Source organism: Hemiscyllium ocellatum, chromosome 22, assembly GCF_020745735.1.
Source record: "Hemiscyllium ocellatum isolate sHemOce1 chromosome 22, sHemOce1.pat.X.cur, whole genome shotgun sequence".
Lineage (NCBI taxonomy): Eukaryota > Metazoa > Chordata > Chondrichthyes > Orectolobiformes > Hemiscylliidae > Hemiscyllium > Hemiscyllium ocellatum.
Genome location: NC_083422.1, coordinates 16168572 through 16180329, shown reverse-complemented (window position 1 = coordinate 16180329; position 11758 = coordinate 16168572). Strand labels below are relative to the sequence as shown.

Here is an 11758-nt window from a genome sequence, read left to right as displayed (position 1 = left end):
AATCATTTTAGTGAATCTCTTTTGAACTGCCTCCAATGCCAATGCATCCTTTCTTAAATACGGGGACCCAGACTATGCATGATACTCCAGGTGTAGCCTTGCCAACACCCTGTCCAGCTGTAATTTCCCTGTTTTTAAGCTCCAGCGTTAAAAGCTAAAATTCCATTTTGCCTCTAAAATACTTACTGAACATGCATGCTAACTTCCTGTACTTCACATTTTGGAGTCTCTCTGTCTCCATTTAAATAATATTCTGCTTTTTGATTCTTCCTACCAAAATACATGACCTCACACTTTCCTACATTAGACTCCATCTGCTATGTTTTTGCCCGTTCACTCAACCTATTAACATCCCCTTGTGGATCCATTACGTCCTCATCATAATATCCCCTCCCACTAATTTTTTATACAGGAAATTTGGATCCATTGTCCTGCGACTAATACTTTTAACACTCCACTAGTTACACCTTTCCATCCTGAAAAGGATTAATTCAATCTGATTCTCCATCATCTGTGTGTTAACAAGTCCAGCTAATCCATGCTAAGACTTTACCCTCAATATTATAAGCTCCTATCTTGTGCATTAACATTTTATCTGCTGGGAATCCAGAAACACTACAATTGCCCACTTCCTCTTTATCAAATCTGCTTTGCGCAAATTTGTCAAACATGATTTCTTTTTCAAAAATCCATGTTGACTCTGATTGTCTTTAGGTTTTCCTAAGTGATCCATTGTTTCTTTCTTAATAATGCACTCCAGCAGTTTTCTATTGAGAGATTTTAGGCTAACTGGCTTGTAGTTTCCTGGTTTCAGTCTCCATCCCTTTTGATAAGGACACCATATTAGTAATGTCCCAGTCCACTGGCCTCTCTTGGAACCCTGTGATTTGTAGAATATTTTGATCAATGCCTCCATTACCTCTGCAACAACTTCCTTTAAAACACTTGGGTGTGGACTTGTCCACCTTCAATACTATTTGCTTGTCAAATACCTTTTCCTCATGATAGGGATTGTTACAAGAACTTACCTCTCAATAGTACCGTGCTGTTATGTTATCTTTGGAATATTTAGTGCCCTTCACCATGAAGATGAATGCAAAAAATTGTGTTAAATATTTAACATTTTCCTATTCACCATTAATTATTGCCCAGTTGCATCCTCCAAGAGTCCCACACTTACATCAGCTACTTTCCTTTTATACACTCACAGAAGGCTTTATGATTTGTTTTTATATTTCTTGCAAATTTATTTTTATAATCAATTTTCTCCCTCTTTATTGAGTTTTAAGTCATTTGCTGTTTGTTCCTAAATAAACTTACCAGTGCTCCATTTTTGTTATCTATGGGTTGTTCGTCCTTTTGGTTGGATCGGTTTTGATTGGAATAAATGTTTGCTGACCATTAGGAAAACTCTGCTTAAATGTCTACTGTCTTCAATGTTAGTCATGCCCATTTGATTTATCCAGTCAATAGATAAATTCAATTACCTATGGCTATTGTAATGCCTTTCCTATGTGTCCTCCACTATTTGCTGATTTATACTAATGTCCTAAAGTGAGGGCACTTTCAGGACCTTTAGAATAATCCCACCTGTACTATTTTTTTCCCTTACTATTCCTTATTTCCACCTAAACTGATTCTACATCATGTCTATTACACCCATATCATTACTAATCATGACACTAATAACTTCTTTCACTGATAACTTGACAAAGTTACTCCCACCTCACTTTTCTTTTCTGCCAATTCTTCCAGAACACCAAATACCCTTGATAATTGAGATCCCAGTCTTGGTCACATTGCAACCACACCTCTGTAATAGCTATTGTGACAATCCTACGGCTTTAAAAGGTGTATGTTGTCCTGTTTTTTTTATAAAGAGAGGTTTAGGCAGAGGTGCCAAGTGGTCTGGTCCAAGCCAAAAAAAACAGCTTCTGAGGCCTTGGATTGTTTTGAAGTTGGAACAATAGAAGCAGCCTGAATGGGTCAGGCTCCCATAAAACCAGGATTTGAGTTTAACTTTCAGTAGTTGCTGTGGTTTTCAAGCTGGATTCAGAAGCTTTTATTCCTCTCTCTGTTACAGCTAAAAGCTGGGGCTCTCCTCCTGCTGCTAGAATTGCATGTGAGACTATCGATTTTACTGAATTTGCCTTTGCCAAGGATATGTTCATGGAACATTACTATATTGGAACAGTTGTTTCATAGCTAAATAATCTATTATGCTGTTAAAGTTTCCAATAGAGTTAATTGTTGTTAGATCTCATATTTTCCAATAAGCATCCAAGTCCAGTGGTAGATTCAGAGAACCTGTATTGCAGTTTCACATCAGTTACACACAGCAAAAAGGCACACAAGAACTTGTACACAGTCAAAACCTAAAGCACACCCCACCTTTGATACTGTTGGTCAGTAGTGCAGAGTTATCCCACTGTGATTGGCTGTCTGGTACAGCATCTTTCATAGTGCAAACTTGTTAATCACTGAGATGGGCAGGCTTGTGGCCCAGTCCCTGTCCTTCATGATCTTTTCCCAGATTTTATCTTTCCACTTGATGCTTTTCACAGTGGATAACATTAAGCAGCTACACCGTGTTGATTGCTAACTAGCTAGATCAGGAACTTTTAAATTTCTCATTACAGGGAATACAAAAGAATAGTAGTGATTTTTGAGAAGATTTGTAGCTCAGGTTGACGATAAGTACGTAAGCTAGCTCGCTGAGCTGCAAGGTTTGTTTTCAGACATTTCATCACTATGACTAGGTAACATCATCAATGAGAGTCTCGGGTGAAGAGCTGGTGGTATATCCCGCCTCTCTATTTATAGGTCTTGGTTTCTTAAGGTGGGTGATGTCATTTCCAGTTCATTTTTTCAAGGGAAGATAGATAGGAAGGAAGATATGTAGATGACACCTTTATCATTGCAAAACAGAACAAATTAGAGGAAACATGCAACACTATCAACAACATCCTGACAGGCATAAAATTCATAAAAGAGGAGGAGAATGGCAACAGACTCCCATTCCTAGATGTGACAGTTGAACATGCAGTTAACGGAGAGCTTCAAACCAGCGTCTACAGAAAAACAACACACACGGACAAAATACTTAACTTCAGAAGCAATCATCCCAACACCCACAATTGGAGTTGAAGCAAGACATTATTTCAACAAGCTACATCACACTGTAGCCCCCAAGGACTACAAAAAGCAGAAGAAAGATATGTATACAACGTTTTCAAGAAAATCGGGAACCCAATAAACACAATCTGCCAATTCCTTTTAGTATAGTGACGAAACATATGAAAACAAACCTTCAAGCTCAGTGAGCTAACTTACATACTCAATTAAAGAATATTAATTTTTGATCAGTTCCAACAAAGTTATGTGGTAGACCTAATGTTAGAATTCCTTAGCTAACAAATTGTACCTCAATGCACTCATAGTCCAACGTTTCTGCCATTCCTCCCTGTAATGATGAGGGGGTGAGGGCATTTTTGCTTTCTGAATCTGGTTTGATTCTTTTCCTATAACATTTTTAGTGATCTTATTTGAATGTATAAGTTGATATGTGCCTACTTTGGAATCTTAACTAAAACTTACTCTTTATGTTGTAACATATTGATTAAATAATCCAAGAGAAACAACTAATTAATGTGAAATGTTCTTATCCATGTAAGCAATTGCTGCTGCTCATTCTAACTCATTTAAGCAATCTTGATTATACAGACCTGCTATTGTTCTGCTTGCAGAGATTATATTAAGCAAGGATTTTCCCACATGCTCTAACTGCTGTAGCCATGGGCAACCACCAGCCATTTTGTATCACCTACGGGCAGCCCTAACAGTTATCCCAATTCTTCTTTCCTTGTTTGTATTTTAACTATAGTAAAATAATAGTATGACTTTAGGAGGTTATTTTGATTTTTTTTGTTTGTTAAAAAGAGATTGAACGAGAGGTTCTAAGCAGCCTATAAGAAAACAAACAGCTTGTGAGGCCTTGGGTGTTTTGTTTTAAAGTTGGAACAATAGAAGCAGCTCGAATGGGTGTGGTCAGGTTCCCACAAAACCAAGGGTTTTAGGTTGAGCTTTCAGGAGTTGCTATTGGAGTCTTTAAGAAGTGGAAGCTATTCTCTTGGTTATAGCCAAAAATTGTGGATTCTCTGTTTGTTACGGAAGTTGCCTGTGAGACAATTTGTTGTCTGAATTCATCTTTTACCAAGGATTTGTTTATGGGATGTTACTATATTGAAACAATTAATTAATAATAGTAGCTGTATCTATTGGTGTGTTAAAGTTTCCAATAGAGTTACGTTATTCCAATTCCTTCTTTCTGTGGTTGTATTTTAGTTTTAGTAGATGAATAAAGTGTGTTTCACTTTAAATCTGGTAGTTTGACCAATTGAATTCCACCTTGAATGCAAAACCTTTAAAATAAGAAAATGTCAGAATCTAGACTATCTTCTGAATATATATTTGAAGGGGTTTGGTCTGATTCGTAGCAATACTGTAAGAATAAAGTGTATTTTGCTTCAAGTCTAGTAGTTTGACCAATCAAGTTGCATCTGAAACACGACACCTCACAATTGCCTTTAAAATAAAAAAAAGTTAGGGGTCTAGGTTCTCTTCTTCATATATCTTGAGGGGGTTTGGTTTGATCTATAACACTACCAATTCATATTTACTTATTTATATTTGAGCTGTCAATTCACCCATCTTGTTAAAGCTGTGATGTGCATTCAGATAATAATAATTAAACTTAGACATTTTAACCATCATTTCATAATCTGGTTCTAATTTCTTCCACGCACATCTGCAGATATTTTCGACCACTTCTTGTCACACTAATTATCATTCATCTCTTCACTGTCCTGAACCTCTGTTCTCCTATTTCTTTACAATTTTTAAAATTTCACCTTAATTGAATCTTCCCCACAGCCAGTTAGAGCTTTATCTACAGTGTTCCTAAGATAATCTTTTTAGTTTATGATTAAAATACCATGTAGACCAAGATAAAAATGCACAAAATATTGATCATTAACTCATAACAAGTAAAGATAAAATGTTGCAGAATGTCAGAAATGATATTATAATTTTACATGTACCATATTGCACACTGTGCAAACTGTCCTCATTCAGAAAGATAATTTTAGCCACAATTTCATTTTATTGATTAACATTTAATTTCTGGTTATACAATCGGTATTAAAACCTGAGATTAGTTTCTACATCAGTAGTATTATATTCTTTTAAACCCATTTTTCTATCTTCTAGCCTTCCCCATCCCCGTTCCTGCTTTTTCCTTCTCCCAGACTGTGACAGTCTGCAGTAAATGGCCTTTCCTCGGGGAATGTCCCAGCTGCTCTGTGTTGGCCAATCAGGGCCTCAGATGGTTTGCTGAAGGCTTGGTGAAGCTGACAATGTCCAGGACAGGGAGACTCCGAGTGAAAGGGGCTCAGATCTGAGTGAATGCTCTGGAGGGGATGTCCCATCACCTCTCAGCAAATCCTCAGGGACACAGAATTAAGCTGTTGGTTCATTTGAAGGGTCTGCAGTGATTATTGGCCCTCTCCCAACTGTCACATTTGGGAACCCTTTCACCCAATGGGATCCCTTCCGTGAAAAGGCAGCAAGTGAAGAGGGGTTTTATTCCAGTCTCTAGAGGCTGGATTGGATATTGTGAACACACCATCATCACCATCGAAAGAGGAGCAGTGACATGCTCAAACTATCACTGAGACCAATGGTGCTTTCACCTAAAGTGTACTGTTCCTATAATAGTGTTCAGCAACATGATAAAGCACATATTTTCATTTGTATTTGGATAGCAGTTTAATTTGCTGTGATCCAGATGACACTAGAGCTCAATGAGGGGAAAATTAGACCGAGCCACTTGGTGTAAATGGGGTGAAGCTGTGTGGGATCCTCAATAACAACCAGGGCCTGGGGTTCGGTGATATTCACGAGCCCTGATTGTGATGGTAACTCAGTCTGGAGCAGGGGGCAATGCTGCATCTTTTGGCCCTGACTGAAACAGGTCAGAAAAGAAACAAAGGGGAAGGTTTATGTTTTTTGGGGCATGAATCCCCGACCAGGGCCTAAAATGATAACTTGGAGCTTCCCTACAATGTCCTTTTCCACCACATTCTTTTTTTCATCCCAATGCGTTGCTCCCAGAATCTCTTTCGAAACACTCACCTGAACACTGACAGCCAGCACATGAATGCAGTTGGGAATGTAAAATACGCAGAGACAGATATTAGCACAGAGGCAAAAACAGAACTTGCTGGAAAAGCTCAGCATGTCTGAGGAAGGGTCACTTGACCTGAAACTTTGACTCTGATTTCTCACCACAGATGCTGCCAGACCTGCTAACTTGTGTTTCCAAAGTATTACCTCAGTGACATCTAACAACTCTTAGATGCCTTCATTGAAATTCAAACATGGAACAAATATAACCAGGAATTTCCCAATTTGTGGGAAAAAGGCTCCTGTCTGAGGTCTTTCCATCTCAATGTATTGAGTAGCTGTTGATTTATAGAAGCCAGGTAGCCCAAGCTCAGTAGGTCTGAGGAATGATCTCTCGACCCGAAACGTTAACTCTGATTTCTCTACACGGATGCTGCCAGACCTACTGAGCTTTTCCAGCAATTTCTGTTTTTGTTTCTGATTGACAGCATCTGCAATTCTTCTGATTTCTAATTAGCAGCAAAGGGTCAGTTTTGAAACTCCTTCACCACACACCAAAACCAAACTGGAGATAAAATCAGTCACACGTACTGTTTATAATTGGATTTAAAAGAGTTTGAATCAGTTAATATGAATCCCAAAAAACTCAAATGATTTTGTTTCTTTCCACACAGAGCAATAACTCTTAGCTGACAGAAAATAATAGTTAGTTCACCAGTGAGGACAAAATTCCTGAATAAAGCAGATGTTTAGAATAACTAAAATACAATTAGCCATCTGAAAATTATACGCATGAATAATATGCTCAATTGAACAATATCTAAGCAAAATGTATGTGAAGTGGATACTAGGTAAAAGCTGATTATAGATTAGAGAGTATTAATTCATCTTCCAGCTGAACTTTAGCTGGCAAGTTCATTACTGAGCTAGATAGAAAGACGTAATTCACAAAGGGCACTGAGATATTCTTCATTGCCTTGATCAAATTGCAGGGCCTTTTCAAAGTATTCCACAGCTTTGCGCTTCTTCCCATCCAGTTGATGCAGGAAGCCAAGAGCACCAAGGGCCTCGCTATCTCGTGGATTCCTGCGAAGACGTCGTGTTGTGGTCTTCTCCAAATTTTCACGGCATTTGATTCTTTCTATGGAATTGTAATTGACTTTCATTCCTTCCAGAAAAAGGGTGATGGCTTTTGATTCTGCTCTTTTCTGGAATAGTTGAAATAATCCAGCTTGTAAACATATTGCTTGCCTATTCTCTGGACGGATATCTTTCAGTTTCAGGAGATTGGTGTAGATCTTCTCTGCTTCAGGAAACTCTTCATTTAGTGAACATATTCCTGCAAAATCCAGTTGTGCCCTAATAAAGGTTAGTGGCCGAGGCTTGAAAGCATTTTTAAAATGAGACTTGCAAAGTTTGATCAGTTCAACTTTCTGTTGAAAAGCAGGATTGCTAGGGTTCTTGCTGAGTGGATTTTTGAGCAATGACATTAGTTTCTTTCTGTAACACAGACCGATTTGATGGTGTAAGAAAGTAGAGCTGGGGGTAATTTCCATTGCTGTCTTCAACACTTTCAAAGCTCTTTCAACATCTCCTTTGATTCTGTAAAACTTTGCTGCATATCGAAGCACATGTGGGAGATCAGGAGACTTCTGCAACGCTCGTTCAACTAATGTGGATGCTTCCCCCTCTTGACTTAACTCTTGTAGTTTTAAAGCTAACAGCACCATGGCTTCAGCATGATCAGGATCCAGCTCTAGCACATGTCTAAACTGTTTCATTGATTCAGTGGGTTCATGACTCTCAGGGGTTCCAGAAAACGCTTCCAGACGATACAGAACAGTGGCATAGCCAACATTCCACTCAATGTTCTCAGGATCCTTCTCTAAAGCCTTTTTAAAACATTCCTTTGCCTCTTCATAATATTGGCCAGCAGATTTCAGCAGTGACAAACCCTTCTCCCCGTAAACCTCAGGTATCATTGCTGCAAACCGAGAGGCTTCAGGAAATAGTTTACAGACTGTCTCCAGCTTGTTGAGGTAGGACTGAGCCTCCTCCAGTCGGTCCATGTGATAATAAACCCAGGCATAGTTTCCATAGGTGACCAAGATTCTCTTATCAAAATCATCACCATGACTCTCCTTCAGAATCCTTTCAGCTTCCTTTAAATTCTGAATTGCCTCTTCATAGTTTCCTTGTAGACAGTTTATAAAAGCGAGGTGGTTGTAGCACCTGGCTTGATATTTCACATTTGTCTGTATTGTATCTTCTAATCTTTGTTTCATATCATCCAGGTCAATGTTTTCTTTCTGCGGAGTCCACGTAAAGTGACATTGAAGCTGATTGAGACTCACTTTCAACGCATCCTTCTGTGTGGCGCTGCAAGACAGTAAAATTCATCTGATATTAACTTACATTTTCCCTGCCGTCCAACCAGTTTCTTTATCTAAACATTGCTCCTGTTTTTTGGATGCAGTGACTATGAAACTTCTGGTCATCTAAGACCAAAGATCATCTAAGCAACTCTCTGAGCAAAATGAAAGAATTTAATTTATAACCTTATCAGTTCTTACACTTGTCCCCTTTCTGCTGACTGACCTGCTATCTGCTGACTTCTTAATCTTCACCAAATGCATATCTGAACCATCTCCAACTCCAAACATCTGAAGAGGAGCACTGGTTCAAGTATCCAGTAGGCCTGTTGGATTTATTCAATGCATCTCCTTCTTTTCCCTCATTCCGCTCAGCACTGTCCTCATGACCTGTCTCACTTGTCAATCTTCCTTCCCACCTATCCGCTCCACCCTCCTCTCTGACCTGTCACCTTCACCCCCCACCTCCATCTACCTATTGCACTCTTAGCTACCTTCTTCCCAGCCCCACTCTCCTCCCTTTTATTTCTCCATCCCCCAGAGGCTCTCAGCCTCATTCTTGATGAAGGGCTTTTGCCTGAAATGTCGATCTTCCTGCTTCTCGGATGCTGGCTGACCTGCTGTGCTTTTCCAGCACCACACTAATCTTGACTCAGTTCTAAAGGGGAGTCCCTTCACTCTGAGGCCATGTCCTCAGATCCCAGTCTCTGCTTCTTGTGGAAACATCTTCTCCACGTCCACTCTATCCAGGTCTCTCAGTATCCTGTTGTGTTTTAAAGAGATAACAGATGTAAACACATATTAAATGACACCAAAATTGGAGCTGCAGTGGACAGCAAAGATTACAATGAGATCTTGATCTGATGGGCCAATGGACTGAGGAGTGGCAAATGGAGTTTAATTTAGATAAATGGGAGGTGCTGCATTTTGGAAAAGCAAATCAGTGCAGGACTTATACACTTAATGATAAGGTCCTAGGAAGTGTTGCTGAACAAAGAAACCTTGGAGTGCGGGTTCACAATTCCTTGAAAGTGGAGTTGCAGGAAGATTGGATAGTGAAGAAGGCATTTGGTATGCTTTTCTTTAATAATCAGAACATGGGATGGCACAGTGGTTAGCCCTGGTGCCTCACAGCACAAGGGACTTGGGTTTGATTCCAGCCTCGGGCTACTGACTGTGTGGAGTTTGCACATTCTCTCTGTGCCTGCTTGCGTCCTCTGGTTTCCTCCCACAGTCCCATAGATGTGCAGTTTAGACAAATTGGCTATGTTAAATTGACCATAGCATTCAGGGATGTGGAGGTTAGGTGCATTAGTCAGGGGTAAATGTAGAGAATAGGGTAGGGAAATAGGACTGGGTGAGTTTCTCTTCAGAGGGTCGGTTTGGAGTTGTTGGGCCAAATGGCCTGTTTACACACTGTAGTTCTGTGATTGAGTATAGGAGTTGGGGCGTCATGTTGCGGCGATACAGGACATTAATTTGGCCACTTTTGGAATTCTGCATGCAATTCTGGTCTCTTTCCTATCGGAAGGATATTGTGAAACCTGAGAGGATTCAGAAAAAATTCACAAGCATGTTGCCAGGGTTGTAGGATTTGAGCTCCTGGGAGAGGCCAAAAAGGATGGGGCTCTTTTCCTGGAGTGTTGGAGGTTGAGAGGTGATCTTCTTGAGGTTTATAAAATTATGAGGGGCATGGATAGGATAAATAGACAAGGTATTTTCCCAGAGGTGGGGGAGACCAGAACTAGAGGGCATAGGTTTAGGGTGAGAGAGGAAAGATATAAAAGGGACCGAAGGGGCAACCTTTTCACTCAGATGAGGTGCATGTATGAAATGAGTTGTCAGAGGAAGTGGTGGAGGCTGGTACAATTACAACATTTAAAAGGCATCTGGATGGGTATATGAATAGGAAGGGTTTGGAGGGATATGGGCAAATGGGACTAGATTAGGCTAGGATAGCTGGTCGGTATAGATGAGTTAGACCGAAGGGTTTGTTTCCGTACTATAGATCTCTATGACTCTATGAGATTCACAATCTCACCCTTTCCTGTCTCTGTGATGTCCTTCAGTACCAGATTTTTCTGAGAGTTCTCCATTCACCAAACTCTAGCTTTATGCCTGGCCTCCATTTTACTCCAGCACTGGCTTCAGCACCGACAGCCCCATAATTCCCTCATTAAAAACGGTCTGTCCTTAAAAACCTCTTGTTTACTTAGCTTTCTTGTCACTTTCCAAGTATTTTCTTTTGTGTCAATTTTTGTTGATTAATTCCCTATGAAATTAAATTACATTTCAGGTCCTATATAAACACAAGTCAATATAAAACTTTAAGTCTGAACATTTTATTTATGAAGAAACAAGTTTCTTGCCCCATAGTCTACACATAAATTCCGATACTAAAGAATTTCAAGTGAACATTACTGACCTCATCATGTAAAATATGTTGAACTTCTTTCTTTGCTGTATTCAGCTCCAGTGAGTTGATTGAGAAATGTGTTTTATGCTGAGATGTGTGGCACAAGAAAAGCACAGCAGCTCAGGATATATCCAAGGAGCAGGAGAATCAATGTTTCCGTCATAAACCCTTCGTCAGGAATGTGTGAGTCGAAAGGGGCTGAGAGATATATAGGAGGATGGGGCTGGGGCTGAGGTAAAGGCAGCTGGGAAAGTATTCAGTCGATGCAGGGGGAGGCGGGGGGGAGGCTTGTTGGTAATAGATAGAAGGGGAGGATGGAGTGGAAGGTGAGTTTCATGTGTTGTTTTTCAACAAAATGTATTTTTTCGTTTCATGACTCACTTGAAGTCACTGACTGAATGTGAAATGAAACTGAAACTGGAAAGTGAAACTCAGAACTAAAGCTTCTGTCTGTCGGTCTTTCTGGCACAGAATGCACTCACAGGGTGACTCCAGGAATTGAAGGTAAATCTCTAGGATGCTGTTGGGTGCAATCCTGGAGAGAAATCACTAGCATATTTGGGGAAAAAAAGGTTTTACTTTGTTATTTCCTTGAAACTGGATACAAAAGATTCTGAAAAATCAATAAAAAGATTGCTTGGCTGACAGTCATGAGTCATCCAGTTGGCAGAAAGCATTCATTGTGAGAATGATTCACTCAGGGAGCAGGGGCTGGGTAAAGTCACATGATGAACCCTGCAGGAATACATTTAATTGCTTTTGGCAACGCTAGCTGCTAATACATTAA

At 39.8% G+C, this 11758-nt stretch overlaps 1 protein-coding gene across 1 annotated transcript; it reads right to left on the bottom strand.

Annotated features, from left to right (window-relative positions):
- Positions 1–2293: 2293 nt before the first annotated feature.
- LOC132826218 (interferon-induced protein with tetratricopeptide repeats 5-like) lies at positions 2294–11301 on the bottom strand. Its single transcript, XM_060841891.1, has 2 exons — positions 10981–11301; positions 2294–8562 (listed from the first exon to the last, which is right to left on the bottom strand). Exons 1-2 carry the CDS (start codon positions 10986–10988, stop codon positions 7110–7112), a joined length of 1461 nt encoding a protein of 486 aa, XP_060697874.1. The 5' UTR covers positions 10989–11301; the 3' UTR covers positions 2294–7109.
- Positions 11302–11758: the final 457 nt, after the last annotated feature.